The following is a 15,540-nucleotide window of genomic DNA, read 5'->3' as shown; positions in this document are numbered from 1 at the left end:
TGGGCATGTGCAAACGAAGAATAGGAAGCTGGAGTTACAGGCAGATGTGAGCCCACCTGTTTGGGTGCTTGGATGGGAACTCGGATCCTCTCCAGCAAATGTTAAGAGCTGAGCCATCTCTACAGTCTCCCCCAACTTGCCCCAAATTATGACCTAAAGTGGGGGAGTAAAAATTTATGTATTTATTGTTTACAACGTTCTGGCATGAGTGCGCTCTATAAAACAGAATTCTTAAGTTGACAGTCATACCGAAGCTCTGGCATAAAGACAATCATGCGGAACCTTTGGGCTATAGTCCTTTGTTTCCTTCCGAAAGGTAGGAAAGCATTAGGGTAGTGCACACTGCTGGGCACTGGCGTTTGAGTTTGCAGACTTCGGAGGCGTCTATACCCCACTCCAGAGGCTTCTGGAAACTTCTTCCTCACTGATGCACAGAAGGGAGGGTGTGGAATTTCGGACAAGCTCGGCGCAGTAGCGAGCATTCCTCAGAAGGCATGACACCGGTAAAAGAACACAGCGACGGAGGGACGGAAGAGGTCCGGTTCCAGGCAGAACGCACGCGTGCGACCGTCCACTCAACATCTAGGGGTGGGGCTGGGTCGGCAGGCTGGGCTGGGGAGATAGGTGGAGCTGAGCCCACATTCTCCAATGGAGTGGAGGCAGAGGCGGGCCCAGTGGCCGAAGGAGCATGGCGTGGAGACAGTTTCGAGTGAGTCCTGCCGTGGGAGTTCACGCGTGGTCGGAGCACAGGATGGGAGGAGATGAGGCGGGGAGCGTGAAAGGCTGGGGCCCTTGCAGCGTGTCCTGCACGGTGCGCAGCTAGGGGCGTGCCAAAAGCAAGCGTGCCTGGCAGAGGCTGGTCTGAACGTGAGCAATCGATGGCATAATTTTTTTTTTTTTTTTAAACTGAGCTAGTATCGGACCTCTGTGAGCACATGGTCGTTTAGCCTTGTAGAAAGGATCCAAGACAGAATGAAATAAGACATGCGGCCACCCTTCTAGATACAGTGTGGTTAAAATGGGAGCCTTGTGTGAAGATTCCTTGGTTGTGTCCCTGGTTTGGGAAAGAGTGCGCAGATAGTGCTGCCTGAGACGTGAGGCATTTCTGCAAACTCCCAGGAGGAGGGAGAATGAATAGCAGGTTTGCTGTGGACGAATCTGAGCACATCCTCTACTTCCTTGTTTAGTGAACAAATCCCATTAAAAAATTATGTGTAGGTGTGGGGAGGGGTGGAAGGTGCCTCCTGAAACCAGCTGTGTTGTGGCCCCTAAAGCTCGAGTTACAGGCCTGGTGGTGAGCTGTCTGACACGGGAACTGGAGTCGAACTCTGCTCCTCTGGTAGAGCAGCAAGTGCGCTTAGCCACTGAGCTATCTCCAGCCCCCAGATCTGTATCCTGGCTGACATCACTCTCATTTCTCCTGCTTCATTTTAAGCAATGCTTTCCTTTTAGCCCCAAACAGATCTCCATACTCTGGCCCTTCCTTGGCTTCAGCCCCCCTAGAGATCCCATCTCCACCTGCTTCCTGCTCTTGAGCTTTTGTGTCTCCATTGAGAGTCAGCTTTAACTCGCTTCCTCAAGATGCTTCCTTTGCTCTCCTTCATGTCAGTTTCCTTGGCTCATGATGATTTGTGTCTTCATTAAGTTACACTCTTCTGAAGGACAGGGACCAGGTCTGGTTTGCTTGCTTTTGAAGGAGTGAATGAATGCATTAGCCACTTAGCATCTGGTGGTGCTAATTATCAAAAAGCCTTGTGAACCACTATTGGGCTCTGGGGTAGTGATTCCCTACCCAAAGAGTAAAGCTATGTTTATATTGTAGCCACTTTTATATTATAAACAAAGGACATTTCAGACCAGTAACCGGTATACTTTTAAAATATAAACACCATGTGCTAATAAAGGCTAAATGAAAACATGAATTTCTGCATGTAGAAGTCAGAACACAATTCACCTACAGGTTTTTGGTGTTTTTTTTTTTGTTTTTTTTGGATTTTCTAGACAGGGTTTCTCCGTAGCTTTTTGGTTCCGGTCCTGGAACTAGCTCTTGTAGACCAGGCTGGCCTTGAACTCAAAGAGATCCGCCTGCCTCTGCCTCCCGAGTGCTGGCATTAAAGGCGTGCGCCACTACTGCCCGGCTTTTTTTTTTTTTTTTTTTTTAAGACATGGTTTCTCTGTATCTTTGGCGCCTGTCCTGGAACTAGCTCTTGTAGACAAGACTGGCCTTGTCTGGATTAAAGGTGTGCGCCACCATGGCCTGACTGATGGTCAGGAAGGGGTCCACTGGTGCACACACAGCGCAGGTGCCCTTTCTGGTGGGCTTTTAGGAATGATGACTGATTTTTGTGTAATGTTTTGTGCACACTGCACAGTTGTTCTTAAATTACAAGGCACCACCGGGCAGTTGCGGCACACGCCTTTAATCCCAGCACTCGGAGGCAGAGGTAGGCGGATCTCTGTGAGTTCGAGGCCAGCCTGGTCTACAGAGCTAGTTCAGGACAGCCAGGACTGTTACAGGGAAACCCTGTCTTGAAAAAACAAAAACAAAAGGTATTTATATTTCTGGCAAAGTTACCGTATATATGTGAAATGTGGGGAGTGGGTGTTTGGTGGTGAACCACAGCTTGTTCTTTGACTCAGATGATAGGAAGGTTTTTAAACCTGCCTAAATAGCAATAGCAAGTTCAAACATGGGGAAATCAGTGTGTTAACTTTAATCAAAAAAGAATATTGACAGGACTGATTTCTCCATGCCAAATCTATCAGCACTGCCCTTTCTTCATTAACTAGTAAAAATTCTCCCGTGTGGCCTCTATCTTGAAAATTTCCTGGCTGGTTCTTGGGAAAAAAAAACTATTCAGGACTAGAATCTGTGTAAGCAATGTAGGTACTGCGTCTACAAAGGCTGGTGTGTGACTGGGCAGGCTATGAAGGGGGCAGTGTGAACAGGGAAAGGCTCTCAATTCATGTAGATGTAATGTCCTCAGGGTAAGGAAGGGTGCTGCGGCCCGGCCTGATGAGGTCCCCACGGAGCCTTTCTTTTCCCCCACTAGAAGCGGGCCCTGGATGCGGCCATCATCCTTGGGGGCGGAGGACTTCTCTTCACCTCTTACCTGACAGCCACGGGCGATGATCATTTCTATGCTGAATACCTCATGCCGGCCCTGCAGAGGCTGCTAGACCCAGAATCAGCCCACCGCCTCGCTGTTCGCTTCACGTCCCTGGGGCTCCTTCCTCGAGCTCCGTTTCAGGACTCTGACATGCTGGTAGGTGTCCCTGGGTCACACTGCGTTACATTTAGGTCACATCCTTCAGCGCTTGTGTCCTCTGCTGCGACTGCGCTTCTGAAAACAAGAGCTGCAGGTCCGCAGGCAGCTGGGACCTGGAGCCCAGGCTGAGGAAGCGTCTCCTATCCCAACTTACGGAAGAGCACTCACCACATAGCCTACGCTCACAGCTTTAATCCTCACCACTGCTGTTTGAGGTTGGTCCTATCTCATCTCCGTCTGCAGAGCAGGAAACTTGCCCAAGGTCATGCAGCTGGGAGGTGGCAGGACCAGGATTCGAACCCATGGAGTCTGACTCCAGTGTCCAACCTTGGCCACTGGCCTGCCTTGTTGAAATCCCTCTGCTGAGCAGGGACATCTATTGTAGTTGTTAAGCAGCTAATGCATGCAGTGTTAGCTGGGAAGGGTCGTCTCTTTTAGATACTATATCCTCTGTCTGGGTAGATGTGAAGGGTCAGGAGGATACTGCAGTCTGGCCTGGCTGGTCCTTCCCCCCCTACCAGAAGCAGGCCCTGGGTATAGTCATCATCCTGAGGGGGTGGAGGATTAGGTAACCACCTGCCCCAGTCACATCCAGTCACAACTCACTTCTCTGACCCAGAGTCAGTGTGGCCCTTCTGCTGTCTCTTTCTCTGGATGCTACCTTTTCTCTCTCTCCTCTCTCTCTCTCTCTCTCTCTCTCTCTCTCTCTCTCTCTCTCTCTCTCTCTCTCTCTTTGTTGAGACAGGTTTTCTCCGTATAGCTCTGGCTATCCTAGAACTTACTCTGTAGACCAGGCTGGCCTTGAACTAAGAGATCCACCTGCCTCTGCCTCCCAAGTGCTGGGATCAAAGGCGTGTGCCACCACCGCCCAACATACCCTTTTTCTTTTGAGAGGGGTCCATGTTGTCCAGGTTGATCTCGAACTTGTGGGCTCAAATGATTTCTGGGCCTCAGCTTCCTGAGTAAGTGGGAGCATACAGTTTGTCCCACTGTGCGGTGGTCCCTGCTCCCCAGCAGCCAGGCCAGTTGCTCCTCGTATCCCACTTCAACTCCCTTGATTCAGTTCTCTATCCTGACTAAGCTCTCCTGGGAGGGTGGGGGTGCTTTTGGGATGCTTGGCTGCCCAGGTCTCCTGACTGACCGGTTTAACCATAATCTCAGAGAAGCCTGACAACACCGCAGGCTCTGTCACACAGCCACGGACAAGAACCGGCTGGAGGGCCTGTTAGAGCCACACTTCTCGCCTCGTGGCTCTGAGGTGCCGCGTGCACATTCTTACCTTCCTTGTGCCCTTTCTCGTCTCCTGTGGATTTCAAGACCATGTGACTTTCCCCTTGGGGACACTTACCTGACCTCTAAGAGCTCACTGGAACCAGCACCAGTGCTGGCCAGTGTCCTCCCTCCAACTCTCCATGATACCCATTGCTGCTGGCTTCTTGTCAGTCATAGAGGAAGGGTCAACTGGGGCTTGTATGCTAGAGGCAGGTGACAGGCTCGGCTGGGTGGTACTCCCTGGTGTACGAGTAGCATGACCTATAGGCTGACGACACCCAAGGACTCCTTCTCCTGCCCAGGTTGAGTAGATAAGATCCACCATAATTGTGCAGGATAGCACCTGTCTCCTGTTCTCCTGTGGTGGGATATAGCCTCTCCCTCAGCCTTGAGACCTCTGGGGTCAGACTCCGGCAGACATCAGAAGCACCTGCAGATAGACACCTCAGAGTGTCCTTCCTCCCAAAGGCCCACTGATGCTCAGCAAGCTCTAGGGGACTTCTGATGCAGGATGCTGGGAGTCCTGCTGTGAGAACCACTTGGTATAGCCACGTACACCTTGTCTCCTTTTTAGGAAGTGAGAGTCCTGGGCCATAAATTCCGAAATCCAGTAGGAATTGCTGCAGGATTTGACAAACATGGGGAAGCTGTGGATGGCCTCTACAAGCTGGGCTTTGGTTTTGTTGAGGTTGGAAGTGTGACTCCCCAGCCTCAGGAAGGAAACCCCAGACCCAGAGTATTCCGCCTCCCGGAGGATCAAGCTGTCATTAACAGGTAGGGGGTGGCTCAGTGTTGGGGTGGGGGGGGAGGGAGTATCTCCTCCCCTGCTGGAATCTCTGAGATGGAAGACCCGCCTTCTGCTTTTCTCCTAAGATGGGAGGACATTCTGTCATTTGGAATATTCAGGAGCCCTTTTGAACATGAGGCAGCACTCACCCCAGCCTTGGAAAATAGCTGTTAGGATTGTACCAGGTGTTCCTGCTGAGGTTCTGAGAGCTGGTGCTGGCTGCAAAGATCAGCTGGGAAAGGCTTGGACTTGACAGTGTGCACTTCTCTGCATTGTTACTCCCTTGCCCTGGTCCAGGGTTGGCCTATAGGAATATAATGATCTCACTTGTAATTTGAAATATTCTCATGACTACATTAAAAACTAGAAAAATGAATTTGATACTTATTTATAATTATTAAGATTTAATTATAAACAATGTATTCTAAAACCATCTTAACATGCAGTCGATGTAAAAATCATTGGCTAACTATACTCCCCTTTTATTGGCTTCTGGTCCTCCGGCACCCACGTGCCTTTACTTGTGGGTCCTCTGACTTGGGCAGAGATGGTGGCCACATGCTGCCAGCAGCCTTGGTACTGCACAATTGACCCTTGCTTTGGATGAACAAGGACGGAGTGTTCAGCATGTACGACTGCTCTTAGGAGGAGGAGTCCTTCCGACTGCGTGAAGCCTCACCCTTCATGGTTCTGAGTACTTAGTATAACTGCAAAGGGGAGACCTTCATACTTTTTGCTGGGAGAATTTTGGAGAGCTTCCTGGTGAGGATTTCGGCAGACCTGTGGCCGTGCTTCCTACTGCTTATTTCAGAAAGCTTCTCGACAGGTCATAGATCTTTCTGTTGCATTACAGCAGGGACCAGTGTCTTTAGGGCTGGGCAGGCAAAATACCTGTGTTTCTGATTTGGCTGTTACATGAGACTTTGGGTAATGTACTTGGCAGAGCCCCGTAGGGCAGGGAGTGGTGGGGCAGGTGTCTGTGCTCCTGGGCACAGCACACTTAGCCTTCCTGCTCATGTCCGTGGCATGTGTTCAGCACAGACACGCTGAAGGATGGGTGAGTATTCACTGTGCCAGCAGATCACTGCCACTGCCCATGCTGCGATGCTCTGGCTGCAAGCTACAAAGTGATGTAACCAGACCCCGTTAGTTATCATTCTTGTTACTGGGACAGAGTTCTGACAAAAAGCAGCTTAAGGAAGGGGTGTTTATTTTGGCTCACTGTCTGAGGGCACAAGCCCTCCTGGTGGCAGCAGCCTAAGGCAGAGGGCCACTTTGCACCTGCAGTGAAGAAGCAGGGAGTGGAGGATGCTGGTGCTCAGGTCACTTTCTCCTTACTCGGTTTGGGTTGTGAGCCCGTGGGATGGTGCTGCCCGTGTTCGTGGTGGGTCCTCCCTGCTCCATTCAACCTTCCTGGGAACAATCGTACAGACACACCACAGGTGTGTTTCCATGGCAACTCTAACTCCCACCCATTTGACAATAGAGAAGAGCCGGTGTGAGAGCGTGGAAATGGTCTCGGGTGCTTTTTCCAGCTTTCACCTTCCAACTCCACCCCTTCCCTGTGCGTTTATGTGCACCAGGTACGGATTCAACAGCCACGGGCTCTCGGTGGTGGAACACAGGCTACGGGCCCGACAGCAGAAGCAGACCAAGCTCACTGCAGGTAAAGTCAGGAGTCGTGGGAGGGTCTCTCTTCCTCTATACAGAGAAATACATGGGGAGGGCATGTGACCCAGCAATAGGAAACAAACAATAAAAACCACACAAAGCCACTCAGGCTCCTCTCGTTTGGGGATTGTCCAGCTTCTACCTCAGCCTCAAAGGTCGTAACGGATGTCAAAATTCAGCATGGCCTTTCTGGTCTCTGGTACCCATGGAACCTGGATTGTGTCCTAACTTGGGGGCTTGGGGTCAGCAGAGAGCATGTGTGTAGTTAAGATGTGACCCGAGTGCATCTCCACACGTTCAGCCCGGCTGTCCTTTCGTTCACTGTGTAAATGGTGTGCGCTACGAGCTAAAGAGCAGGGCAGAGGTGTCACACGCCTACCCACTCGGGACCAGCTGTCCTCAGAGGTATGTCGCGCCTACCCACTCGGGACCAGCTGTCCTCAGAGGTGTCTCACGCCTACCCACTCGGGACCAGCTGTCCTCAGAGGTGTCTCACGCCTACCCACTCGGGACCAGCTGTCCTCAGGCCTCGCTTTTGGTGGCTTTTCATGGAGATGTCTTTGTCCTCTGCGGTCTGCTTTGCTCTCAGAGGTGCATTTTGGGGTCAGAGCCCTGGGTGGTGGCCCTCTGCCCATAGCTCCCCGCTCCCCACATACCTAATGTAGTTCTGGGGGCTTTTCTCCTTCACCTCTACAGTGTCTTTCCGGAGGTCCTAGTCTCATTTGATGGCCTATAGCATGAAGGTTAAGCCAAGGACTTCTGCGTTTATTTGAGGAGCTAAGGAAGAAAGGGCTGAAGCATTTGGGAAGCTCAGATGGTGGACATAGGGAATGACAGTATTTAAAAACTGCTGGCTCTCCAAAACCACAGAGAAACCCTGTCTTGAAAAACAAAAAACAAACAAACAAACAAAAAAACCCGCTGGCTTTGGCTGTGTGGTGCTGGCGCACACCTTTAATCCCAGCACTTGGGAAGCAGAGGCAGGAGGATCCCTGTGAGGTCGAGAAACCTGTCTTGAAAAAGAAACAAACAAAACTCTAAAACAAAAACACAAACAGAACAAAACAAAACAGAAAACAAAACAATCCTGGCTTTGACAGAACCAGACCCTGCCAGCCCTGCAACTGTGAAGGTCTTAACATGATGTCCGTGGTTTGTGGTGTTCTCCTGCCTTCCATCTCTTCTTTTCAATGCCCGCAGTGCTCTCTCTGTGGGCTGGCTTTCTCGCCATTGTCCCATGTCCACCCTTCACCCCCAGTCTGCCCTCACATTCATTGGCGTGAGGCCAAGTCCTGTGTCCGTGCCCTGCCCACAGGCTCCTGCTGGCAGCTGGCGGCCTTGTAGACGCTTTCTGCCAGCACCAGGCCTAGGAACACGAGCTGATAGAAGAGACGGTGCTCTGTGTAAAGAGTAGCTCAGCCTTCCTCACTCCGGAATCGTGCCCGTGCAGGGGTGAGCACAGTGACAGGCCCGGGTACTCAGGAAGCCGTACTCTCCATGCGGCTCACTTGTGCTAAAGCTCACAAGTGATCCTGGCCTGCTGGGTGCTGGACTTGAAGCTTTGAGACCACTTAGGAAATGTTACAGAAATCTAAACTGGTGACCAAGAAGGTGATGGGCTGTGAGAAGGCGGCCCTGGTTGACCTTGAACCTGCTATGTTGCTAAGGATGACCTTGAACTCCTGATTTTCTTACCTACACCTGAGAACTGTGCTTACAAGTGCCCACCATGCGCAGCTTCCTACTGTTTTTCTGCTTTTTCCCAGTATTTAGGCTTCTAATTTCTCTATTTAAAATTTAGAAGATAAAAGGCTTAGTATGCCAGAAGCATCCTTGTATGTGCACGCACTTGTCATGTAGAGACAGATGATGAAGTGGCTCTCAGCCATCAGGCAGCAGCCCCCGGAATGAACCTTCTCCGTCAGCCGATTCAGGGGAGTCCCACCTGTACTCAAAATGTTGCCTGGGAAACTTGCTCTTCACAGATGGGCTGCCCCTGGGAATAAACCTGGGGAAGAATAAGACTTCGGCGGATGCTGCTGCAGACTATGCAGAGGGCGTTCGTGTCCTGGGCCCCTTGGCTGACTACCTCGTGGTGAACGTGTCCAGTCCCAACACTGCTGGCCTGAGGAGCCTCCAGGGAAAGACTGAGCTGCGCCTCCTGCTGGCCAAGGTGTGTCATTACGCCATCACATGTTCCTTGTGCCAGCCTGCTGCCCTTACTCCGTTTCATTCTTCTGGTGAACCTATTCTTCGCATCTGGCCTAGGAACCCTCATCGTACCTTTTCCAGTCACTGTCTCATCTCTCACATCCCCAGTCATACCAGTAGTCAGTTAACTGCTGTAAAACCACAGGCAGCTAGAGCTGGCACAGCTCTCGGGTGTCACCCTGTCCCCAGCACTGTGTGTGAACGGAATGAGTGCTCACTGCATAGTCCTTGTGACACATCTCCTTGCTTGTTTTCAGGAAAAAAACCAACCTGAGCGGTTATCCCAAGGGGAGAAACTGCTTGTGCTTTAGTTGACCGTATGTGAAAACGCCGATCTGCACTGCTGGGCTGTGGGGTGGGGTCCCCATCTCTGGCTTGTCCTCCTAGGTGCTGCAGGAGAGGGACGCCTTGAAGGGAGTGCGGAAGCCAGCCGTGCTGGTGAAGATCGCCCCTGACCTCACGGCCCAGGACAAGGAGGACATTGCCAGTGTGGCGAGAGAGGTTTGAGTCAGGGTGGTCCCAGGTAGGGTGGGGATAGCCTCCATCGTCCATCGCTGCTGGGATAACACAAAATGGCATGGTTGGTGACTTCTTCTATGTGGAGTGGAAGGCTGGTTGGTTGTCTGTCACTGTATAGTCCACCCGGTGAGTGAAGTGTGTTTGGCGAGTCTTTTTCTTGCTTCTGATCTGTCTTCATCCAGAAAGTCCAAGACCTGTGCTAGCCTGTCAGTCTCACGTCTGTCCCTTTCCAGCCAGTCCCGACAGCAGGTCTCTCCGGCTATACAGGGTGGTAGGAACGCAGTCCAGCAGTCCTGGATTTCAGTCCTGATGCTACCACATACTCCCTGAGATCTCCCAGACAGCTAAGGTCAAACCTTGCTTAGGTGCTGTCATGGGCTCGCTGTGAGACACTGCTGTGTCACATTGAGAGGCTCGTTCTGATATGTCTCTGCAGTCAAGGTGTGGGTGAGACCGTGAGGGTACTGCCCTACAGAACTGACCCCTGGCCTGCTGGCTGCCTCAGAACTCAAAAGAGACAGTTTCATTGAGTCCCTTAGATCCATGGCTTGAGGCGCTTTCTCTGTCTCACGCTACAGCTGGGCATTGATGGACTGATCGTCACAAACACCACAGTGAGTCGCCCTACCGGCCTACAAGGTGCTCTGCGCTCTGAGGTGGGAGGACTGAGTGGGAAGCCACTCCGAGATTTGTCAACCCAGACCATCCGGGAGATGTACGCCCTCACTCAAGGCAAGGCTTCCTTAGGCTCACGAGGCCCTGGTTCTTCCCTCGTCCGCTGTGTTTGCCAGGACTGAGGCCTGATGGACACCTGGGTCCTTACACCCACCTCCCTGATGGACTCCTAGGTCCTTACACCCGTCTCCCTGATGGACACCTGGGTCCTTACACCCGCCTTCCTGATGGACACTTGGGTCCTTACACCCGCCTCCCTGGCCTTGCTGTGTGTTTCTCTCCAGGCAGGATTCCCATTATCGGGGTTGGTGGTGTGAGCAGCGGGCAGGATGCGCTGGAGAAGATCCAGGCAGGGGCCTCCCTGGTGCAGCTGTACACGGCCCTCACCTTCCTGGGGCCGCCTGTCGTGGTCAGGGTCAAGCGTGAGCTGGAGGCACTTCTAAAGTGAGTGGGGCTTGACGCAGCCTGACCAGGAAGTTGGTCAGAGAGGTTAACTAGAAAGTGACACTGGCCATCCGTCTGTTGTGCACGTCCAGAGGGCTGGAGGGAAACGCAGACGGCAGGGCGGGAAAATGTCTCTGCTGCATCTCTGGCCAAGGACAAACAGTGCCAAGCGAATTCAGAGTGATTCTGAGGCGGAGCTCATTACAAGGCAGGGCCTGCTGCTTGCCCAGGGACCAGGGATGGAGGAATCCTAGCAGAACGAGGCAGGTGGTGAAGGACACTGATTAGTGTCCAGGAACTGCGGTATAAAGTCACTTCCCTTCCTGCACAGAAGGCCCGGGCAGACGTACATGTTCAGGGGCCTGGGTGAGGACAGAGTAGTGGTCGAAAGGTGTTTTGGGTGGGATGGGGTGGCAAGCAGCGTGCCCATGGCAAGCGTGGGCCTCCTGACGACAGACTTTGTTTTCTTTCCAGAGAGCGGGGTTTTAACACAGTCACAGAGGCCATTGGAGCAGATCATCGGAGGTGACAGCTCCTACCAGACGCCCCATCCAGAATGTGCATACCTCGAGCCCCCGGTGACTGCATCATGAGAGGAAGCTCTGTCTCAAGCCATGACCCCTGAACTGTGGGCCCAGTTGGACCACACAAGTGTCCCGGGTGTCACCAGACAGTGGAGGCATTCTCTAATGAGACCACAAACTCTAGTGTCGCTTTCTGGGTCTAAGTCCTGGGATCTCTTGGTAGTATAAGGACATTGGCTCTTTGGGAGGAAAAATCATGGAGAAAATAAAGCCATTTAAACCTGTTTTAAAATCCTGTCCCTTCCTGGGGGCCAGATCTCTGCCCATATGCTGAAGGTCTTTCTGGGTCTCCACTCCCTGGTCTGCAGGGGGCTTCCCAGGACTCTGCCTTTCAGTTGACTTAATTTCTATTACATCTGACTTTATTTTGAGAATATTTCAAACATAGTCAAAAGTTGCAAGAGTAGTCAGTAAAGTCTATGTGTCCTTCATTTTGAGCCACCAGGGGTCACCATTTGTCACAGTGGCTTCTCTGTCCTTCTCTTTCTCAGCGCACACACACACAGAGACAGAGAGAGAGAGACAGAGAGAGAACATTGCTAGCATATACTATTATTGCTCTATTATTGCTGAAACATTGGAGACGGTGTCATCATTACTTTTCCCCATGAGAAACCAGCCTGATTCTCCAAAGCACATCATATCACTGCTTAAATTTCAAAAGCACTATGTTTCTTAGAGATTCTTTTTTCTTTGTTAAAACACTATTACCAAAAGTGACTCAGTGAAGAAAGGGTTTATTTTGTCTTATGCTTCTGGATCACACTCCATTACTAAGGGAAAGTCAGGACAGGATCTCAAGCAGGGCAGGAGCTGATGCAGAGGCCATGGAGGGAGCGTCTACTGGCTTACTCTTTATGGCTTGCTCGGTCTCCTTTCTTCCAGGACACAGGACTGTCTGCTCAGTGGTGGCCCCAGCCAGAGGTCTGTGCTCTCCTGTGTCAATCATTAATCAAGAAAATGCATCACAGGCCAAGCTGGTGGGGGCATTTCCTCAGCTGAGGTTCTCTCTAGTGATGGTTCTGGCCTGTATCAAGCTGACCTAGAAACTAGCCAGTACGCTATATATTATTCTTGAAGATTAAAGAAGCAGAGACAGGCAGATCTCTTTTGAATTTGAGGCTAGCCTGGTCTACAGAGCGAGTTCCAGGACAGCCAGGGCCACACACAGAGAAACCCTGACTCAAAACAACAAAACAGTACTCTCAAATGTGTAAAAGTCCCCCTGCCGCCTAACCGCACTCTGCAGAAATGACTTCTGTTTGTAGTGTGTCCTCTACATGGAAGCACCCACATATGAGTCCACTGTGCTGTGGGAGTGGAGTGCCTGCCCTTGTCTGTGTTTATAGCTGTTAGCATTTCCCGTGACTAACACGGGACAGTTCTGCAGTTGCTTCGCTGTTTTTTTTTGTTTTTGTTTTTTTTTTTTGTTTTTTTTTTTTTTTGGTTTTTCGAGAAAGGGTTTCTCTGTGGTTTTGGAGCCTGTCCTGGAACTAGCTCTTCTAGACCAGGCTGGTCTCAAACTCACAGAGATCCGCCTGCCTCTGCCTCCCAAGTGCTGGGATTAAAGGCGTGCGCCACCACCGCCCGGCTTGCTTCGCTGTTTTAAGATGGCGCTGATACTGTTGTCTTCTGTCAGCCATGCTTGTCTGTCAGGAGGATGTATTTAACCAGTCTCCTCATGATCCCTTGATGATTGCCAGCATTTAATGTCTCCTAGAGCCCCAGCAGACACCCGCTTGGCTGTTAAGTGAAGCTAGTTCCGAGAGCGGTCGTGATTGGTCAGTACAGGTGTGTTTGACATTTGGAGAAAGTCAGCTGGTTCGCCTGATGGTCTGCTTCTGATGTGGTTCTGTGGCCAATACTTTTGTGTCCAGTTGCCCATGAAGAGGAACAGGAAAGCATGCCATCCGATTGTAAGTAACATAGACAAGTGGAAAATGACACGGTGTGGAGCAGCCTGGGGACCTAGTCTGGAGGGCACCCAAGATCACTGGTGTCGTCACCCTGGGCCTCACGACAGGGCTATCAAGTGTGAGCTCTTCGGGCTGTGCTCATGATGGGGAAGGACGGTCAGCCAGAGGCTATGCTTGGAGACCACTGTGCTGTCTGACTGGAACTGGCTTACAGGCTAGATGCAAACCTAGGTTTCCAGTCTAGGTCTGTACCTACTCTTGGCAGCAATGAGCCAGGAGCCCCAGGAGGGCACTAAGAGGTACACAGAACAGCTCCCCCCAGCTGGGGACAGGAGGTCCTGGATAACTCGTGTACCTTGGCCAGGACTGTAGGGATCCATCTCATTGCCCTTTGCATTGACTGATTGGAGTCCCTGCCTTTCACCAGGAGCCTCACCACGAGAAAGCCTTGGAACAGCCAAACCAGATGCAGAATGACTCTCCCTAATATTTACTTATTTTAAATTTATTTATTTATTTATTATGTATACAATATTCTGTCTGTGTGTGTCTGAAGACCAGAAGAGGGCAGCAGACCTCATTATAGATTTTTGTGAGCCACCATGTGGTTGCCGGGAATAATGCTCTTAACCACTGAGCCATCTCTCCAGCCCTGTCCCTAATATTTATAATAAGAAATTTGAGATGTGCAGAAAATCTAAACAAGTGGGATAATACCCATAGTCCATCTAGACTTGGGAATTCTGTCTTTTCTTGTGTGTTTACTGTCAATCTTTTTAAACCTGTTTATATACTGTATTTTAATTTATTCCTAAGTAAATAATAACTTGAACTATTTGAGAATACGTATATATTCCCAAATTGCCTTTAATCTATAGCTATATCTAAGAAAATGAGCCACAGTTTCCTGACATCTTGTAATGTTCATGCATACTCAAGTTCCTTCCACGGCCAGGCAGGTTTCACCTGTGTGCTCTCCATCTTCCTCTAATCTAGCGAGGTGAGCAGTCCTGCAGACAGTTCTGCATTCCTAGTCCCTGGATTAAAGGCTGCATTTCCTGATCGCTGATATATCTGAGTTTGGTCATATGACCCCTTCTGTTCAGTGTGAAGGCACTGGGTTGGTCTTTCAGGGAGGTCTTTTCCGACTACAACATGAGTGTGGTGGTTGGAGCTCTGGCATCTGCGTTAGCTCTGGGGATCAGGGTCACCCTCCAGAGATGACAGTGGGTAAGGACAGAAAGAGCTTCGTGGAATGGCTAATAGGAGCTCTGCCTACTTCCTCATCACTTTAATGCTGTAAGCTAGACTGGCTTCTAAGTAGTCAACCCTAACCTCAGCAAGGAAAGGGACCAAGGCCTCTCACGACTGTGGATCGGCCCGGGAGAGATGTTGCTTCCTGCTGAGAGGGAAGGTTTTTTTCCTCCAGGTGCAGATCTTGGTCAGTGCACCACGAGAACGTGATGGGGTCAATGGGTCACCTAGTCTTGAGTAAGTGCCATTGTGCTGAGTAAGTCTCGGCAACCCGGGGATCTTTCCGTAAGAACCCCATGGTCCTATGGGTGGGAAATAAAGTCCGTGCACCTGGACACCAAGGGACATGACTGAGAGGCGTCTGTACAAAGTGGGGGTGACCTGAAGTGGCACCCAGTTGGCCTGTGATAAGACACAAAAGCAGCTTTTCAGCAGGGCTATGAATGACCTGGGAACTGACGCAAGGGCTAGCTTGCCAAAGGGCTGGACCTTCGGGAGAGGGAGGGAGCTTAGCCATTCGCATTCCTCAGATGACCAGGAGGCAGTTCCTGGGTGTGGGAAATCCCAACTGGGGAGTACCCTACAGGAAATGAAAGTAGGGACAGTGTGAGGGTTGAGTCGCTGCTCCTCCTGTGTTCCCGACAAACACTTGGCTTGAGCCAGAAGCAAAATGGTTCAAAGGATCAGAACTGGCTCCTGTCCCAGCCTTTTTCTTTTAAGCCACCAACCAGCTCCCAAATCACAACACAGAGACTTATTATTAGCTTTGAATGCTCAGCCTAGCTTAGGCACATTTCTGGCTAGCTCTTTTAACTTAAATTAACCTGTTCACTTTATCTACTTTTTGCTTTCTTAATTCTGCATATAATACTTTCTTTTTTTTTCTTTTTTGGTTTTTCAAGACAGAGTTTCTCTGTGGTTTTTGGAGCCTGTCCTGG

The 15,540-nt window shown here is 50.8% G+C and overlaps 1 protein-coding gene across 1 annotated transcript; it reads left to right on the top strand.

Moving 5' to 3' along the window:
- The first annotated feature begins 612 nt into the window (after positions 1-612).
- Dhodh (dihydroorotate dehydrogenase (quinone)) lies at positions 613-11,650 on the top strand. Its single transcript, XM_057753723.1, has 9 exons — positions 613-709; positions 3,054-3,266; positions 5,116-5,315; positions 6,912-6,994; positions 8,985-9,172; positions 9,598-9,711; positions 10,308-10,461; positions 10,689-10,848; positions 11,323-11,650. Exons 1-9 carry the CDS (start codon positions 689-691, stop codon positions 11,375-11,377), a joined length of 1,188 nt encoding a protein of 395 aa, XP_057609706.1. The 5' UTR covers positions 613-688; the 3' UTR covers positions 11,378-11,650.
- The last annotated feature ends 3,890 nt before the right edge of the window (positions 11,651-15,540 follow it).

The sequence above is a fragment of the Chionomys nivalis genome, chromosome 21 (genome assembly GCF_950005125.1).
Source record: "Chionomys nivalis chromosome 21, mChiNiv1.1, whole genome shotgun sequence".
NCBI classification, from domain to species: Eukaryota; Metazoa; Chordata; class Mammalia; order Rodentia; family Cricetidae; genus Chionomys; species Chionomys nivalis.
Note: the sequence above shows the minus strand (reverse complement) of the source record. Positions and strands in the feature narration are given on the sequence as shown.

What these genes read in the sequence shown, in the direction of transcription:
- Dhodh (XM_057753723.1), top strand. Translation starts at nt 689, where the DNA reads ATGGCGTGGAGACAGTTTCGA. An exon ending in GATCAAGCTGTCATTAACAG is followed by an intron (nt 5,316 to 6,911) that starts GTAGGGGGTGGC and finishes TATGTGCACCAG; the next exon opens with GTACGGATTCAACAGCCACG. An exon ending in TGCGCCTCCTGCTGGCCAAG is followed by an intron (nt 9,173 to 9,597) that starts GTGTGTCATTAC and finishes TTGTCCTCCTAG; the next exon opens with GTGCTGCAGGAGAGGGACGC.